General features: G+C 36.3%; 3 protein-coding genes across 3 annotated transcripts in view; all 3 read right to left on the minus strand.

Moving 5' to 3' along the window:
- Positions 1 to 458: 458 nt before the first annotated feature.
- Positions 459 to 7,170, minus strand: renbp (renin binding protein). Its single transcript, XM_056246653.1, has 11 exons — positions 7,010 to 7,170; positions 5,725 to 5,833; positions 5,358 to 5,433; positions 4,778 to 4,853; positions 3,690 to 3,868; positions 3,248 to 3,472; positions 3,047 to 3,128; positions 1,685 to 1,860; positions 1,187 to 1,318; positions 1,016 to 1,103; positions 459 to 607 (listed from the first exon to the last, which is right to left on the minus strand). The coding sequence occupies exons 2-11, from the start codon at positions 5,823 to 5,825 to the stop codon at positions 531 to 533; spliced, it is 1,212 nt and encodes a 403-aa protein (XP_056102628.1). The 5' UTR covers positions 5,826 to 5,833; positions 7,010 to 7,170; the 3' UTR covers positions 459 to 530.
- Positions 7,171 to 7,884: 714 nt separating this feature from the next.
- Positions 7,885 to 12,301, minus strand: si:ch211-218o21.4 (protein FAM107B). Its single transcript, XM_056246657.1, has 5 exons — positions 12,213 to 12,301; positions 11,494 to 11,738; positions 11,298 to 11,400; positions 8,339 to 8,486; positions 7,885 to 8,034 (listed from the first exon to the last, which is right to left on the minus strand). Exons 2-5 carry the CDS (start codon positions 11,678 to 11,680, stop codon positions 7,918 to 7,920), a joined length of 555 nt encoding a protein of 184 aa, XP_056102632.1. The 5' UTR covers positions 11,681 to 11,738; positions 12,213 to 12,301; the 3' UTR covers positions 7,885 to 7,917.
- Positions 12,302 to 15,768: 3,467 nt separating this feature from the next.
- zgc:162200 (uncharacterized protein LOC558638 homolog) overlaps positions 15,769 to 19,672 on the minus strand; it is a 28,627-nt gene continuing 24,723 nt past the window's right edge. Inside the window, exons 8-9 of the mRNA XM_056246649.1 lie at positions 17,177 to 17,510; positions 15,769 to 15,817 (exon numbers count right to left, since the gene is read on the minus strand). Of these exons, the coding sequence (XP_056102624.1) occupies positions 15,812 to 15,817; positions 17,177 to 17,510 (340 nt within the window). The 3' untranslated portion in view covers positions 15,769 to 15,811. The remainder of the gene's footprint in view (positions 15,818 to 17,176; positions 17,511 to 19,672) is intronic.

Here is a 19,672-nt window from a genome sequence, read left to right on the forward strand (position 1 = left end):
TAATCATTTCAGTAAACATGTACATTTATTCAAAGCAGTTGGAATGTCTTTACATGGTTTAGCTACAAATGTGTGCAGAATTATAAAAGAGATTAACAAAAAGGCACTCGTAAGAGCAGCACAGTGATCATCAGAGTAGTAGTTAACAGAACATTGTTGTTTGTTTTTTTGCTTTATAAACTTGCTTTCTATTTTTCACATGGCTGAGTAAAAACTTTATCAAGAAAACCCTTTAGTGACATACCCAAGTCCCAACTTCTGAACATAGTACTGGCCATGGCAAGAAAGAACAATCTTATAATAAGTTATTAATCTTATAAATAATAACTATGGTCCCTTTTTCACTCATATGTTAGATGAATGGCTTGAAAAATAATGGCACATAAAAATGAGCAAAATGAAAACTATGAACCAGTAATACAGTTTGACAGGAAGTATTAGTATTGTTAAAACTATAATTATTCATGCAAAGGATATAATTTACACTTGCTGTCACATCTGGTAATGGAGTGCAAAATATCACTGCAAATTCAAGAATCCTGCTTTTCAAGAAGACCATCCAGAAGCTTCTCACACATGTAGAGACACCGAGGAACATGGAAGAACCCTGTACAAAGATGACAGTAATGTGTCATGGTTCAAAGTTGAAATTCATAAACTGATGTTTCAAAAGTTTGAGGTCAGAAATATTTTTAAAAAATTACTTTTTTTTCAGCAAGGATGCATTAATTTGATCAAAAGTTACAGTAAATATTTAAATAAACTATTTAAAAAAACCATTTCTAAATAAACGCAGTTCTTTTGTCAAAAGAATCCTGAAAAAGAAATCCACAACATTACGCAGCACAACTGTTTTCAACATTGATAATAAATGTTTCTTGACCAGCATATTAGAACGATTTCAGGATCATGTGACACTGAATACTGGAGTTATAATGCTGAAAATTCAGCTTTCGCATCACCGGAATAAATTAAATATTCAAATAGAAAACACATTTCAACTGTAGCTACTCACCTTTGAAGGGTCCTCCTTTGAAATCCAGCACAACCTCTCCCTGACGACTCAGATATCCAAACCACTCGCCATGTTTCTCATCAGAAAACTTGAGCAAAGACAAGAATGGACACATCTGATACTTTACACCCATTATATAACATATTACATGTCTCTGTAATGCGTTCTTACATGTCTGAAGGTGTAGTCGTAGATCAGTTTGAATCGGTCCAGTAACACATTCTCTCTGATGTGACTGTAAGCCATCAGGTAGGCGATCAGAGCTTCACAGTGAGGCCACCACAACTTCATATTCCATTCTAACTGTACACACATGATGAGTTTTCATGTTTTATGGAGACATAATGATGTGAGCATGCTGAAATGACCTGTAGCAGATCTAGACAGGTGGAGCTGGGGAAGGCGGAGGGTTTCTGATAACACACTGCAAGACTTGCTTACAGCAGACACAGAACCAAACTATTGAAATGTTGAGCAGCAAGCTCATTGGCTGCAGAATCAACTGTCTGCGCCATCTAGAGTTTAACAACAGCACTGTATATTTTCCAGATATTCTATTAAATCCCATCCTTCATAACATTAATCTTGCTGTACTTGAGTTATAAATTTGTGTTAAAGTTAACCCTGCTTTCCCCTATATCTGACACCAAATCATGGGTATAATCTAACCTGAGTCGGACAATGACCGTCTACATCCAGGAAGTAGAAAAGACCACCATGTTGTTTGTCCCATCCAGTGTGGAACGGGATCTCCATGAACTTTTCGACCGCCGTCTTCTGCAGTTGCACGTCTCCTTTAGTCAGCGCATACTGCAGCAGGAACCAGCCGGCCTCCAGAGCGTGACCTAGAAAGAGACGTCACAGGAAGTAATGTTGAATTTATATGGAAGACTGTGACATTAAAGCTGCAGTCCGTAGATTTTCCTCTTTGTCGCCATCTCTCTGTTCGAAATCTGTAACTGCAGTGATTCGCGGAATCATCATCTTTACGTGGGTTGTAAATCGGCATGAAACAGCGCGGATGAACACAGTGCTTTGAGGCGAGTGGTGCTGTCAGTCACCGCGCTGTGTGGATACTGTCATACAGAATCACAGATTCACTTTTTGAAAGTTTGACCAACATAAGAATTTTCATAAGAAAATGTCTTCTGAACAAGTAAGTAACATCCATTTTTGTTCTGACCAACTAAGGGGGAAAAAGCATTCGACATGATAAGCTTCGTTAGATTTAATCAACGCGATTTACAGCAACCGTGCAAATTATAGCCTACTTTGTTCTCAAATTGTTCATGTTAACAACATCAGCATTGCGTGACTAATGTTAAATTTAATGTGTTTTATGGTTACCTGTGTAGTTCAGAATTCATATTCTCCATAATAGCAAAACGAGAAAGGCACAACCAAGGAAACTCCATAACTGTGTGAATTAAGAAAACGTACTGTTACACGATTGAACTATTGAAATATCTTACTTGTTCAGCAGAAAAAAGCCGTCTCTTCTTCCGTTTTGAACCCCTTCAAAACACGGAATTCACGCACTTTTCAAAAGCCCCGCCGATGTTTAAATCCTTGTGTTCGCATGAGACGGTTTCTTTCTCTTTCTCTAGCCACCTTAAATCCGAAGTACGAAGTCTTTTGGGTTTTATAACTGCTGAATCTCCAGTTGACACTGATGATTGTTGTTTGGATCTTTCTGGATGCCATAAGTTTAATTATGTAAAGTGCTGCGAGAAAAGCCTATACATCTAAACATCTCGTCACGCGCAGTATAGCCGGCTAGCCGAAACTCCTTCTTTATGTGTACGGGTGTGACGTAATGACGCAAAGACATGCTCGAATTTCCCGCGGAAACCCACCAGTACCACTGGAATTAAAATCATTATTACAAGCTAACCGTTTTGAATCTAGCTATGGCAAGCAGATAGTTTTGACCACTGGCAGAATATGTTTTTTTTAATATAATTATTTTGGATTATTTTTAACTTAAAAAAGTTACGGACAGCAGCTTTAAGGTTTGAAACGATCACTTACCAGGGTTCTGCAACCGCCCTTGACATCCAGGAAGTTCCTTTCCATTCAATGTGACACTTTCCAAAATGGCTTTTCCATCTCTCTGAGATGAAAGAGTTTAGTGTAACGTATCATCATTTGGTGTTTCCATCATCTCAAAGTTTACGTTCACATCCTAAGCTTAGTTCCACATCACTAAAGCTTGTATACAGGTTAGCTCACCTGTATATGCTGTAATATCCGTTCCACACACCATCCGCTGAGGTCTTTGTACTTTTCCACAACATCAGTTCTACCCTCTGTCAGCTGATCTACCAGACACAGGAGCATCATGGGAACTGCCATACTGTTCACAGGCAAATCACCAGGAAGCTGAGGACGACCAAGACCTGACGGATCCGTCTGAACCCAGATTATCAACTGATCCATCATGCTCTCAGCATCTGCCTGGTGAGAACAAGGACAGAAGATAACCTGACATCATTACAAATACAAAACAAACTAAAAAAAACAAAGTTATTATAATCAGGTGAGAAAACAAACGCATGTGCTAAAAAGTCATTCAAAGCTGTTCACTTTTTACTAAAAAAATATAAAAGTACAACCATAGTCACTTCTATACATCCGTTTCATTTCTAGGTGAGATATTGTCTAATAGTTTTACCTGCATCTCTTTGTCTTGCGTAATCCTGGACAGCTCGTCCATGGCCATCACGTAAAAACACTCGCTGAATATCGTCCTTTGAACCTTCACCGCTCGACCATCTCTTGTCAGGCAGAACGCACATTTCCCCGGGCCGCTGGAGGCCGGAACTCGAGCAAACTTCTGCAGAAATGCAGCTCCTGAAATTCAATAATATCTGATGATGTGACAGGATCACTGCATATCTGTGTGAATACCAAGATTAAAGCTGCAAGATCAAATGCTGTAATCTTAAACAAACAAAAGCAAAACACTCTGACAGTTTAGCAATGAAGTGTGAGAGCACATTTTATGTTGTGATATTTTTCTGATACATAAAAAAAAAAGGATTACACTAAAATGTACATTAAAAAGAACAATACATATACTAGTTTACACATGTTAATCTTTGAACTGGGTCATTTGTGTAAATTCTGATATTATTTTGTCTCTTGGACTACTGTATGTGTAAACGTGAAATAGGTTTTTCAGGCCAGTACTAAACAAAAAAGTTATGATCCCTCTTATTTTATTGACATTTTGCAGTTTCTGCAAAAATGCACACCTTACAGAAAAAGTTTGGGTCGTAAAGTTTTTTAACGTTTTTGAAAGAAGTCTTTTAATGCAAAAAAAATACAGTAAATTAGTAATATTGTGAACTTAATTAAATTTAAAAGAACTGTTTTCCATTTTAATTTATTTTCAAATGCAAATTGTTTCTGTGATGGTAAAGCTGAATTTTCAGCATCATTACCCCAGTCTTGTGTCACATGATCCTTCAGAAATCATTCTAATATGCTGATTCGCTGCACAAGAAACATTTATTATTATTATCAATATTGAACACAGTTGTGCTGCTTAATGTGGAAACAGTGATGCATTTTTCCTGGATTCTTTGATGAATAGAATTTTTTGCAACAATGTAAAAGTCTTTACTGTCACTTTTGATCAATTTAATGTACCCTGGCCTTCCTTGATGAATACATTTTTTTTTTTTTTACTGACCCCAAACTTTTGAATGGTAGTGTGTTTATTGATAGATAGAGCAACTGAGAAACTGAATCACAAACCTGATTTGGCAGCCTCAAGAATCTCAGGTTTGTGAAATCTTTCCATTGTACGATACAGCCTGCTGTACATCCATACCTGGTGGATACATTAGACACTCACTTAACACAGATTTTATTGGAAAAACAATTAAACAAAATTCTCATTTAATCAGCAAGGGCCAGTTGTTCAAAAAGTTTAATTTGGAAATCCCATGGTTTGGAAATAACTTTTGACTGGTTCATCTCTTATGATTGTGCCAATTTAATTTACAAACAGTGATAAAAAACCCCACTTTAAATTAAATAATTACACAAAACCTTTTTTTATAATCCTGATTTTTAGTATCAAAAGTATCCCAATCTTACAAAAAAGTTTTGAACAACACAAACTGATGATTTGATTCAGATCAAAACCAATATTGAATTTTGTGATCTAATCTGATTTCAGAATCCTTTTTTTTTTTCTTTTGAACAACCTATATAAAAAAATTGATCCAATACGATAGCCAATATCCGATCAGATTACTTTTGAACAACTGGGCCCTAATGATTATTAGAAATAAATTGATATTAGAACATGAGAAACATGTAAAGCTCTGACCTGTCTCCCCTGTAACCACACATATTTCAGCTCATCATAGACCTTCCCATCTTTTCCAAGGCAGTTAAAAAATCCACTAAAGTCAATATAATGAAACAAACATTTAACAAGGGCATAATATTTAATCCACGTTAAACTATAATTAACTTTAACATTTATAACTTAGCAAAGTAAGTACATATGCCTTAAAAAGTCTTATGGATACGTTTTGAATGATGGTGTCCCTCAGGGTTCAGTGTTAAGGACAATTTCAATGCTCAATCATTCAAGCTTACGTAGTACAAATATTTCAACATCCAATTAGATTTTTAAGGAATTATATGGGAAATGCTGCTGAAGCCATGCATTCAAATGTGAATCATTTTACCCATGTTCTTTGTCATGGGAATATTTCAGCCAGAAATCCACAACTCTGTCCAGTTCAGTCCGGATTCTCTCTCGATACTGTTCCAGCGGTGCTGCCGTCATTGCAAGTCCTTAAAGCAAGTGACAGTTTAGGGTCATGCACAATGGTTGTTTATAGTATGACTATAAAAGATAGTTTTGACATGTAGGCATTGCAAGTGATCCTGTGATGTTAAAAACTGACCCTTGCTCTATGTCAATAAATCAATGCTTATAACTTTATCAGTCAGCTACTCATTTCCATATGATAAACCAAACTGTTTGCATTATCAATAATTCACCAATGCAAAGATGAATTCAGTTTAACTCTATCAGTGTGATATTTTTGAAAAGCATTTTTACTTATGAATACCAAGCATAAAATGCTTCTACTACCTGACAAAAATCAGAATCTGATCGCCAATCAGAAAAATAGGAGGCGGCTCTCTGCCAACCTCGACCAATGGTGTAGCCTAACTTTGGGTTTCCACAAAAAATATTAAGCAGCACAACTGTTTTCAACATTGATAATGATGATAAATGTTTCTTGAGCAGGGAATCATATTAAGAATGATTTCTGAAGGATCATGTGACACTGAAGACTGGAGTTATGATGCAAAATTCAGCTTTGGCATCACAAAAAATAAATGACATTTTACTATATATTACAATAGAAAAACCTTTTGAAATTTTTAATAATATTTCACAATACTTTTTTTTTTTTTTTACTGTGTTTATAATAATTAATCTTAATTATTCCAAACTTTTGACAACCAGTGTATTTAATTTCATAATTTATTTATTTAGCTATTCCGTTTGGCGCCTGTACTGACAAATAATTTGCATTTCAAAGTAGTAATGTACATGGAAAAACAGATTTGCATGCATTTTCATTGCGATTGCTGGCAACCATTCGAAGGGGAACTCCGTGGAGTTTGAGCTGAGTAACGTTAAGCAAACGGAACTAAAGAGAACCGCGACAGCTGTGCAGGTCATTGATTAAACAGAAGCTTGTGATTAGTGCATGCATATCATCTGCCTCAATGCTCTAAAGGCTTTTAGAAGGAAAGAGTTTGGCGACTCTCTACTAAATGTTGATTTGCAGAACTGTTTGGTTAAATCTGTGATATCTGATGGTGACTGGCTTAACGTTATATTGCGTGCTTCTGTCTGGAACTACACAACTTTACGAGAAAAACAGATCGTGTCTAAACTCGCCTGGTCTTGGCGTCTCCCTGCTTGCAAAAAAACACTACAAAATGACTCACCACTTTTGCCAGATGAAGAAGAAAATCCACCTTCTGTACTTGACTGTTTTTAAAACGATCTTGTTTTTTAGTGACACTGAAAATAAAAGCGGTTAAACCGACTCTTCCATAATTTTGCAGAGGCAGTCAAAAAGGCACATCATATGACCAACATCTAGACAGCTGGTCCTGTTTATTCCGCTTTCCTAAGATCATTGGTCAGCTCCTTTTCTGCTCATCCAATCACAGGCCAGGAGAACAGGCAGGGTGAGGCACGTGCAAGCAAAACACACACAGGATTTTCCCTAGTACTGACACTGTTGGAGTAACGTTAGATGGAGCTTTATTGCAAGATTCGTTATATCAATCAAAGCCATGTTAAATAAATACAATATGAATAGGTCGTTCTGGTTTGATTTTAAATACTGACATTTATAACTTTCAAACCCATTACAAAAACAATTACCACGGTAATTTGCCCCGTTATTTTTTTCTTCAGTACCAAAAAAATAGATGTGAAAACATCGTTCGAACATGTGTCACGGTAAAAGCGTGGTATTTACTTAAGTACTTTGTAGTATAAGGGTTTCTACAAAACATTTCCTCAGCAAAATATTACAGTTTGTGAATCACTGTTTGAAGTATAGTTTGTATGTTTTTACAGTACTAGGGCTTATCAATAACCTTAGTAGATGGTAATAATGGTATTTCGAAGGAACTATGAGTATGACTGGGTAGGCTAGTTTTTTTGTTTTGTTTTTGTTTACATTATTAAATTATTACAGAACACAATTGTGTAGTGAACTGTAACAGACTAAAAATGTATGAAAAAAGGTTAATAACAAGATCATAATGGATATAACGAAACGCTGTGTACTTTATTTCAAAATGAAGCTGCGTGGCCAAATGAAGTGTGTGTTTAGTCAGATTCAGGAGTGAATGTTCTTCTGTAGAGCTGTATGGACTCTCTTCAGGTTCTGTCTCACTCGCACAAACTCCAACAGCTGAACCTCCTCATGTAACTTCTCCTCGTCTTCCTTCTCCTTCTGAGATGTAACAAATCAGAAAACACAGACAAATAAAACGGATGAAATTCCCACTCAGTTATTACAGTTAGTGTTACTACAATGAACCTGTTGTAAACGAAATAACATAAAAAACTGTGAAAACATCAATTACATCATATTAATGTATTATGATTTCTACACAGTAGAAATAATACAATACAGAAACTCCTTTATTTTGGTGTAAAGTGTGGTTTACCATGGTCAGTTTTGTAAGGCAAACCTATATAGTAATAACAGTGTGTAAACTGATGTGTGTTTGTTTGGCCTGGAGGAGGCTGCTGACCATCATCTCCTGGTGTTTCTGCTGGCGCTGGAGAAGCACCTGCTCTAGAGGACTCCTGCTCTGCTCTCCCTCCTCCCTCTGGCTCTTCTCTCTCTTCCTCCTCTCCAGAACCGCCTGAAGCTCCGGCTTACAGCCCACCACCAGCCCTCTGTCCCGCCCAAAGAGCCAAAGCACAAACAGGTATAAAAGTAACATTTTACCAGTGTTATTTTAGAAATATGTGTATACTATTACAGTTTTCCTTAACCCTTTAAGTGTCACCCCCCTTTTTTTGAATATACATGAAAATGCACATTTCGAACTTAAATGGTTGTAATTCAAGAATGCTTTGGAATATAGACGTAAGATTGGTCTTGTTTTAAAGAAGACATTTGGCAGATTCTTGTAGAAGTGAAATAAATTAAGAAAGTGAAACAGAAAAAAAGTTATAGAAGTTTGTGTTTATGAAAATGTACAATGTAAAATTTTTAATTATTCATATTTTATATAAAATATATATTTTCAAAACCTGGGCGACTCTAAAACTGCAAAAAAATCAAAGCCAAAAATCTGAACAAGTTGTGTTTCAAATTGTAGGTTGATATCTCAAAAAATGAGCTTTCAGTAAGATTTTGTTTGGGCGCAGTACCAAACTTTTTCACTAGATGACAACCAGACTCCATCACTGCCCATATAAGGGCGCCTCCATTTCCATATGTGTTTTGAGTGATATGAACCATTATTTCCACAATTTTCATACAATTTATGAAGTAGACATCCTATTCAGAAGTAATATGAGAAGTTTGGCAGATTTTGATATGATTTCAACCTCTAAGAAACATAAAAAGAACACGCATGTGCGTTTTAGCTTCCTGCCACATCATATAATTTTTTTCTTTATATAAAAAAAAATTTCAGACCTTTTTTTTTTTTAATAATTGAATGGATGCTATCTTTTGAACTCTTGGAATGAAAACAAACTGAGGTTTCTACCCTTCTTTCATGATTTTTCATGTTCATCACTATTTCAAAATAAAGGTCTAAGAGTATGAAAATATTATTGTTGCAAATTGATAAATTACGGCTCCTCTGTAATTTATTTTGAAAATCAATCACCAAATATGGAAACTAGAGATTGTAAGCTTTCAAATGATATATAGTTTGTCAAGATTAGTTTAGGTTTAGTATAGGATATTACTGTTTTAAAAATGTAAAGAATTTGGGCCCACCGGTGGGCCCGTGACACTTAAGGGATAGTTCACCCAAAATAAAATGAAAAAATCATCTTTTACTCACCCTCAACTCAAGTTGTTCCAAACCTGTATGAATGTGGGTAACCGAACAGTTAACCATAGCCATTTATTTTTTTCATACTATGGAAATTAATGTTATGGTGAACTGTTTGGTTACATGGATTCTTCAAAATATCTTATTTTGTGTTCAGCAGAAAAATAAATTCATACAGGTTTGGTACAACTTGAGTTGAGGGTGAGTCAATTATGACAAAATGTCTATTTTTGGGTGAACTAACACTTTTAATATTTTGCATAAGCTTTTATTTTTATATTTTCAGTTTTCATTTAATTTTAGTTAAGATACATTTTGTTATGTGCTTTTATAATTTGTATTAGTTTTAAAATATAATATATATTTCTATTTAGCTTTATTTTTATTTTAGTTTTAGTAATTGTAGTACTTCAATTTAAACTTATTAATTTTAGGTGGTTGCCAAGGCAACATTTCTAATTTACATTTATTTATTTTTAAGATTAAATTTCTTATCTAATATTTATATTTTATTATATTTAAGCTTTATTGCAATTAATGAAAACAATTTGTAACATTTTGTTTTAGTTATAACACTATTTTACATGTAGAAGTAGTTGAAGAAAAGTAGGCCCATAAGGACAAAATTATACATATACTGTATATATATGTGTATATATATATATATATATATATATATATATATATATATATATATATATATATATATATGATAAAGTAGGTGAAATATATTTGCATTTATGCATTTAGCAGATACATATATAAAAATACAACAATTTAAAAACAACTGTGGAAACAATTATGGAAAAAACTAAATCTTTCTTCTATGTATCATAACATTATACAATTTGGAGGCCATCTCACAAATCATTTTAAATTAGATAATAAACTAGAAAAATAATATTTCAATGTTTCTCTTGCCGTTTGCTCGCAAAACTTTGACGTTCCCCGAGAAACTTTTTTGTTTACTATTTCATATTATCATTTCATATTATTTCCATAACAAAAAGGAAAATGTCAAAGTTTTGAATGCAAAGTTTCTCTGGGAACTCAAAATCTATGCGAGAGAATGCAAAAACATTGAAATATAATTTTTCCTCCCATCTAATTTTTCCCCCATCACCACACCACGACATAGACAGACATGAGACAGGAGGAAAAATTATGTATCAATTCTTTTACATTCCTCTGTTGAAACTTTGTGTTTGCCCGAAAAAGAACTGAAATATAGTTTTACTTTTCAACCCATAATTATTCCCATCACCAGTTTAGCAAGCAAATGTAAAGTTTCTTGTGGGAACTCAAAAGTTTTACAAAAGAATGCAAAGTTTTGCGAGCGTCATCACCATTGACATCATGAGATTTGAGAGTAATATATGAGCCCATATTTCTCAGCAGTAGCAGCCAAAGTGACTGAACTTGAGTTTTTCAGTAGTCTCTAAAGGACTTGGCAGTAGTGATAGGAAGGCCTATCATTACAGTATCTGACACAGTGTGTCCTGAGCGCAGGCTGCTGATAATACCAGAGGTGTACGATTGCAGCCCGTGCGTCCACACATGACTGCCTGACACAAAAGACCAGAGAGAGAGAGCGAGGCATCATCAATATTTCACTAACCCACTTAAGAAAATCTCCATGAACAGAGATAAATATTCCTGTGTCTGATTTGGAGCCCTTGTATTGTGATCTTACTTTTTGTGGGCCAGTAACAGCTCTTTGTGAAGCTCCTGGTGGCTCCTTGAGGCTTTCACCGGGTTGTTTAGGTTCCAGGGGCCCTCGGCAATATCACATTTATCTGCATTTTCTCAGACACAAAAGTTATTTCTGCAAGATTCTACAAGACACACTTCTCATGTCACTGTCTGTCAACAATAGCAGAGTAACGCACCTCGATTATGGCCATGATGATGCAAAGAAGTACAATTAACTGTGTCTGTGGACGTCTTTGCTCTGGACTGTGCTGATCTGCTGGAGTTGGAGATGTGGTTGTGTCCTGCGGCGCAGTTGGATAAGGCATTTTTGAGTTCTTGTTCGGACGGTCTTGTCAGGAGTGTTTGCGCAGCCGCCGATCTCATTGCACACGCAGGTATCAAGAAGGGCCCTCAGCCAAAGCTCCTGCTGCATGCTGGGAAACTGTGCGTTGGGGTCGTCAACGAAAGCAAAGAGAGTAACAAGAGGGGAGAGATTGAGTTTCACCTAAGTGGGGATCTATAATTTATTCGCTGGTCAAATGCCTGCCCCTGTTAAAATGATTTATTTGTCATTTCAAGCAAAATCACATGAACAGATTCCTGGCTGACAGAGGAAGGCATGCATCACATTTTTCATACAACTAAAATGATGGATAGGAAGAAGATATATTAGAGAGCATAAATATGCATACTTTTCTAAATTACTACACGTCTTTAATAGGAATGGACACACCACAATATTGCATTTAAAACATTAAAATAATCATAATCACTTTGATTTCGACTCACAGAATCACATCTGAACAAAATGACACATCAATACAGGCACACATTTTTCCAGGCGTATTTTCCAGGGTTTGACATTGTGGAACGCAGTCTGTGCTTAAGAAAATGGAAAGCGTAGTACTGAACTCACCGAAAGTGTGTCACCGCTCCATGAGCGAGGTGTCCTCTGAGCAGCAGTGAGTATGAGAGATCTATTTACGACACAACAGTGCGGACACCTGAGAAAGGACACTTTATCTCCCCGTCCATCAATGTGAGTGAGGCGCACTTCACTTGCACGCCGCTTGGGGGCAGCAAGTGTACGACAAATCAACGTACTCCCAATCCTTCTGGCATTCTTTCTCATTATGTTTTACACATAAAGGGCTACTTTTGAAAAATCAAAACAAAATTGCATTTAAATTAAATTAAAATCGTGTATACTCACAAAAGGAGGCTCAAGTCATATAATTATTTAGCCTAATAAAAGCTGTTTTATTTTGCATGGAGCAGGTCGCCCTCGTGGGGGTAACGTTAGGTGTTTAAACCATGAACAGCTAAATACAGGTTTTATCGTAACCTACATGGATGCGATCAGAGTACTCAGTGGTTTAAAGGTAGGGTAGGCAATTTCGGAGAGGCTAGCAATAGCAAGCTAGCTTTGAAAGCATATAGCGTCTACAAAGCCATTTGCACACCACAGTTTGCAAAGCATCACGAGACTTTGCATTATATAACATTACAATAACAGTGAACGTAAACAACTTAAGGAGCACTGACTTGTACCACCTGCAGATCCATTTTGGTGTTGATCGTGTTGACATATAGAAACGCATAAATCCTAGTCTGAGGATGTGATTGTGAACAGCTCTGGGTTGAACGTCGACGTGGGTTGCCATCTCGTAATTACAGTTATGACATGGCGTGAAAGCAGAATAAGCAAGTAGTTTTGGTTCAGGAGGAACTGTAAAGGTTTCCTGCTGTTTGTTTTTGGCGCAGTGACTGTCTGCATAGCCTCATGGAACACGCTGATGTCTGTGTGAGCAGGGTGCACGGTCGGCCACGGAGGTATGGAAATACATGTTGACGGGCATGTATCATTGCATTCGGACCGATTGGATGAAAAATGTTTGGTCATGAGACTTCCACATAAGATATATGTTTAATGTTGAGACCACTTTTGCTATCAATATGTGAAGAGTTTCAACCAGTATAACAAAAAGTGTTTATTAAAAGAAAATGCCTAGATTCAACTAAGTTGGTATGAAATGAAATTGCGTATGAAATGAAACTTTTCTTCCCTATAGTGACATCTGAGTGAAACAGTTTCTTGATAAAAAAAATATATAAAGCCTGCCTTCATTTTGTCCATCGGGAAGTGATCTAATGATCATGTTTTGCTTTCCCGCCAGTAAGCGTTGACCATCAGAGAAGAGATGTTACAAGGGAGGGGAATTTATTTAGATGAAAGATTTTGAGGGCACGTGAATAAAAAATAATAATAATGATGTGCACGGAGAAATCATTTATAAATAATATTAGCTACATAAAAAAATAAGTATGGTCAATTTTGATTTCATTGTGACTGTAGGCTATGTCAGTTGACTTCACTACATTTTGAAGAGGAAATTAATACTTTTACTCCAAAGCATTTCTCTAGATCCTTTCATTACATTTGTGCTGAAGGAGAACAGTTACAACAGGAAGTGCTGGCCCTCTGTCAGCAGTGTAACAAGAGAATCGTCATACTGATCTCATCTAGAGATCTTTTTACTGCAGGACATAATGAAAAAAACTGACCCCCTCGGACTAAAGATGAGCAAATGTCAAACTAGAGGGCACAAAAGCCTCAAAACTGAAATATGACGCTGGGAACTCCGAGGAAAGTGATATGTGATGATGAGTGGAAAGCATTGAAATTAAACAGGGTCATTGGTTATTATTATTAACCTATCTGTCAAGACTGAAAGTTTACCAATAGCTGTATCTCAAAACTTACCGAGTTGAATGTTCAATTATCTAAAATATTAAAACCTCTCTAGACACAACCCCAAAATTACTTTTAAATTCTACATTAGTTTAGATCAAATTTTAAATAGTTTGAAAAAAATTCTAAAAAAAAATATCTACATTTTTAACTTTTAAATTCATAAGCGCATGAACATACAGAATTAAAAGTATGGTAGAAAATGGGAATATTTTCAAATAATATTTAAATGAGTCACCAATTGCCTTATTACCACCAACTTGTGATTATCATTAACTAACAAAAACTCATTACTTCAAATAAATAAAACATTAACTGAATTAAAATTAAATATTAAAAAATTACTTTAAGCTAGTTGCCAAGGCAAAATATCAAATTTTTAAGTTGAAGTACTAAATAAATACTACAATAAATAAATTATACTAAAATAACACCAACCTGCAGTGTGATTTAAAAAAAACAACAAACTGTATAATTAATCAACAATTGTAAAGAAATTTTTAAAAACCATTTCAGATGAAGTGTCATCCCACTGCAGGACTCATCCTCATCCTCAATAAGACAAACAAAAAACAAATACACGAACATTGAAAACAACTTTATTTTTTCACTACATTTTTTTTCCTTCACAAACGAGACCTGATTTTTCATGATAATTACTATTCTGTAGGGTTGAACAATAAAATATAAAAGAGAATTAAGTTAAAAAATAAACAACAATAAAAATACAACAGGAAGCATTTTTGAAATCTAGAAACATGACCGACTGAAAACGAGATGACAGGCAAGTCGACACATCTTACATACACACACACGGTTCTGACAAGAACAGTAAAATATTGGTTGCGAAGGGCTAAATTAACAAAACAAACCTATTGCAGGGAATGTAACATGCATGTAATTTGCACATGCATGTGTAAATGTCCATAATTAGTCTTAAAAAAAACAAAAACCCTTCCCATCATTACAATAAACAAAATATTAAACCAATTATCTACAAATCTTCACTCAAAACTCCAAAATATTAAGGCACTATTTTTAAATCCTATTATAGTTTTCCCCTGTCAATGCAGTTTTCCACTATCATACTACATGAAAATAAATTGCATTTGTCTTAACAGTGCTGTTGGTTAACCCCGTGTTGTAGGTAGGATAGGATAAACTGGCAGTTTGTTAAATGGATTATTTTGCATGAGCTAATTAGCAGCAAAAGTCTTTGTACCTCTGCATAGTTGATTGTTCTGCTTACTGGTTATACTGTATGCATTTATTTAAAGGCCAATGCAAGTTACATGTCAATAACCAATGAGTAGTAGAAGAACTGCACAACTGGTCAGTTATACCAGAGGAATGTCTTCATTGATCCCTAAAAATTCAGTTTTTTAATGGCTAAAACCAAAACAAGGTGTGCTTATCTATGGCTAGCATAATAAAAGGTCAGTCACAACCAGTTAGACTTCAAATAATACTGATCTCCAAGAGTTTTTGGTTTGGTACATATGTTCATGAATAAGGAAAAAACTTGAGATGACATGACGGTGTTCAGCTTTCAGTGTCTAAAAGCTGAACGACTTGATCCAAACAAACAAAAACAAGACGGGCACATGGAAAACAGGCGAGAGAGAGAGAGAGAGGGTGGGAGAGGCACGAGAGACATGATGAGAGATCCAATGAGGTGAGGTCTGATGAGGATGCTGGGACAGGTCTGCAGGGTGAGGGTGTTCATGAACTCTGGAGCACAGAGGGAGGACACAAGGAGGCTTTCATTTCTGCAAAGACAGAGTGACACAGCAAGTCAAAAGGGTTCATTCATACAAATGCTGAAACAGCACAACCATTTTCAATTTTGAAAAGAAATGTTTCTTGAGCACCAAATCCACATATTAGAACGATTTTTGAAGGATCATGTGACACTTAAGACTGGTGTAATGGCTTCTGAAAATTCAGTTTTGCCATCTCAGGAATAAATTACATTTTTAAATATTAAAACAGTTCTTCTAAATGATAATAGTTCACAATATTACTGTTTTGTTGTATTTTTGATCAAATAAAATATGCTTTCGTGAGCATAAAAGACTTCAAAAACATGTATTGAATTTCACTAAAGGTACGTGATGCAGAGAATCCATGACAGACGAGACACAAGAAAGATGATTGTAAATTTTCATGCGTTTTTCACTCGTTAATGACAGCTTTGATGAAATGCCCAACTGTTGCTAGAAGTATCAACATCATTCTGAAAGTCTCCATGTATGTTTTTGTAATAGTCTTATAGGAGGTAGTTACTTATGTGAACAACGGAGCAGTTACGTGGCTCTGTACTTCGTCTGGCGTGTGTAAGTGTGTGTTGACCTGTTTGCTGCATCAACACCTCTTTGCTGTTTTCGGAGTGGATCTTGTTGCCTCTTAATCTCACGACTCGGGTTGGAGACGATTTTCTCAACAAATTCCTGACATGAGTTTGAATGGCTCGCTAGCCTAGAGGATGTTTCGGTCCTACAGGGGAATGATGATTTCCGGTGTTTATCTGATGGACTGTATGGAGTGGACTGACTGCTGGGAGATGCTACACTTGAGGTTGCCCGAGGGAGAAATTTGGATTGCGTTGTAGATGCCGTATTAGAACAAGCAAAGCGACTCAAAGTAGTTCCCTCAGCAGATCGGGATTTAGAGACGTTAGACAGCTTTTTGAGAAACGCACGTTCTGCATTGGACTTTTTAGAAAGTTTAAGATCATTTTCCTCCATCGTAACCTTACGTCTTTTCTCTGATCCGTCAGCTCTACCTAATCGTGTGGCAAGAGCTTCGACTGAATGTGAGCCAGCTTTGGTCACAGGTAAAGATGTGCGACGTGCTTTAATAAACGTGTTACTGCGAAACGGTGCTGACACTTTAAGGCTGTTTGCCTGTGACTCATTAACTTTGGGTTGTCGTGACTGAATGGCGAAGGGTCCCAACCCTCCAGTAGAGTCATCTAAGGAGCGAGACGAACTTGACCCGTAACTCCGAACGAAAGTAGTGTCGCGCACAAGACCGACAGATGCTAAACTCTGCGTGGACGTAGAGGACTCGGGTTGGTTTGAGGCAGAAAAAGACGAGCATGAGGAAGAAGACGAGGGCACTCTTACGGGGCTGCTGTGAAGGCTACGAGAGAACACCCTCAAGTGGCTGCTCGTGTTCTGCGGGCCAGTAGAAACCAGCACCGGACTGGAGCGTGGACTGCTTCTCATGGGGCTCCGCGGTGCTCGGCCTGATTTGGTCAGATGCTTGGTCCGGGAATAGCGTGGGCTCCCACCGTTACTGAGAGGAGATCGAGGGGTCTCCAGGTCCTCCAGCCGCTGGGTCAATGCCAGTTTCTGCTGAATGGCCATGCGGAGGAGAGAGTTGAGCGTCTTTTTCTCATCCTCAGCGGCGGCGAGCTGTCTCTGCATCTCATCTAACTGAGTTACGTACTGGTCACATCTGTGAAAACAGGGGGAGATAATAAGAATACAGGAAACGGGAATGGAGATACATATAGAATGAAATAACAAAAGAATAAAAGGGATTACACTTTGCATAAACATCCCTTAAAAATATTTTTGTTTTTATTAAAAACTGATGCAAGAATGTCTGGAATAGTGTTGTCTGTCTGTCCTCATGAGAGCGCTACACACACACACACACACACACACACAACAGAGCATAAGCCTTTGGTGCCTAAAAAATAAAATGCTTCAGAATAACAATAAATCAGCAAATAGTTAATAACCTTGATAATTATGCTTGCGTCACTATTACTATTGCTCATACTTTAGTTTAGAACAAATCCTTAATCCAGTAACTTGTTAGGCACTAATTTTGTTAGACATGACAGAAAAACGGTGTTCTTATAAGGAGAGACTTGTGCAAACTTACAATTTTAGCCTGGTGGTGGAAAAAGTGGGTGAAAAAAAATAAAAATCAATCAATCCCATAGATTTACACTGAAAATATCAAAGGATCAAAACAGAAAGACACAGAAGAGAGCTCCTTTGGCTTGGGACTGTAACCAACCATCTAGTAACTAGAGGTCTTTTTAAAGGTGCAGTATGTAATTTTATTGACAGCACTAAAGCATAAAAACACCATAATATGTTTGCAGATATATAGGAAATAGGGATGTCCCGATACCACTTTTTCACTTCCGATACCGATACCGATGCCGCAGCTTTGGCTTTTGCCGATACCGATATTAATCCGATATTTTTATTTTATTCTTAAACTAATAAAAAATATAGCAATTTTCTCAATTAGCCACCTAAAATATACCTCCTATATAGTCCACAACAACAGTTGATTATGAAAGATTGCCACCCTTTATTCAAACACTACAAAAAAATAAAGAAATATATAAATGAAAGAAAATACAGGTACTTCAGTACTTAAAGCTAGCTAGCTACCAACAGGTTTAAAGTTAAAACAATTTAAACAGCAGCATTCTACATTGTAAATACCAGTACAGTTTTTGTTTTTTAAATCAATTAGAATTTCTATAACTGTGTGTTAAACTGATTATCACTCTTGTGTGTGTTAAACACAATCTACCTAATACAGACAGCTTCATTATAAAGATAAACAACAAATCCCCAAAATATATGATCATAATCTATGACAAAAATGCTATTATAAACTAGATTAGTGGATAATACACATTGCTCTTTTTATTGTTGTAAAATACATTCATGAAAAACAAGATAACAAAAATGAAAAAGATAATTATTTTAGATATAGCTAAATCTGCTATAAAATTGAGACATGTTTTAAGTGTATTGCACAGCTATTTAATGAGGCAGCAACATTAATAATTATTAATGTTAATAAGCTTTAATTGCGTCAATGCATTATGATATGAAAGGCTCCAATACAGTGCGGCACAAAGCGCTTATGCGCATCCCGAGCGGAGAATGATGCGCTTGAAGCCACGTGGAGTTCCAGCACGCAGCGCGTCGAGTCCGCTTTGAAAAGTTCAAAGCACAACGGAGATACATATTGATGGACAGTGTATTATACAGTATCTATCTATGCAATCGTTTATTGAGCCTTTTCTTTTAACAGTTTTAAATTTCAGTTACTGTGCGCGTGAAGAACAATTATAGTGCTCTGACTCTAGTGTTGTGATCAAACTGACAGCGTCCGACACCCGGTAGAGAGTAACACGATTGAGTTACAGCAATAAAGTCCAGCAAGATAAAGTTGTTTTATGCGAAAACATAGACCTTTATCTTACAGATCAAGTATAATAGTATTAACATTGAATCATCTTGAAGATAGTTTCATCATTGACTGCAACCGAACGCGACGCGCTGTTTGAATGCTGAATGGAGAATGACTGACAGCCGCGAGAGGGAAAAATTTACGTGATCTTGAATTTAATTACTTAAATATTAATTTATATCTCACATAATAGCTTCAGAACACTTATAATAGAGTGCACGAAAACGTTATGGTACTTTAGAATGTTTTTGTGCATTTTGTGGGGCTTAACAATAACACATAATACCACAATATCGGATTTGGATCGGCCTCGTCTGATCGATGTCAGATCGATACCCGATCCCGCAAAAATTGTAGTATCGCAGCGATACCGATCCTGAGTATCGGAT

This window comes from Rhinichthys klamathensis, unplaced genomic scaffold (assembly GCF_029890125.1).
Source record: "Rhinichthys klamathensis goyatoka isolate OS25496 unplaced genomic scaffold, OSU_Roscu_1.1 h1tg000040l_1, whole genome shotgun sequence".
NCBI classification, from domain to species: domain Eukaryota; kingdom Metazoa; phylum Chordata; class Actinopteri; order Cypriniformes; family Leuciscidae; genus Rhinichthys; species Rhinichthys klamathensis.

Bases quoted from the DNA above. Each gene is read 5' to 3' on its own strand.
- renbp (XM_056246653.1), bottom strand. From the start codon at position 5,825: ATGACGGCAGCACCGCTGGAACAGTATCGAGAGAGAATCCGGACTGAA. The intron at 4,854-5,357 runs GTCAGAGCTTTA...TGTATCCACCAG, and splicing joins TGTGGTTACAGGGGAGACAG to GTATGGATGTACAGCAGGCT. The intron at 1,104-1,186 runs GTAAGAACGCAT...TCTTTGCTCAAG, and splicing joins ACGACTACACCTTCAGACAT to TTTTCTGATGAGAAACATGG.
- si:ch211-218o21.4 (XM_056246657.1), bottom strand. From the start codon at position 11,680: ATGAGATCGGCGGCTGCGCAAACACTCCTGACAAGACCGTCCGAACAA. The intron at 11,401-11,493 runs GTGCGTTACTCT...GAGAAAATGCAG, and splicing joins TCATCATGGCCATAATCGAG to ATAAATGTGATATTGCCGAG. The intron at 8,487-11,297 runs GTAAGATCACAA...TGGGCGGGACAG, and splicing joins CTGTTACTGGCCCACAAAAA to AGGGCTGGTGGTGGGCTGTA.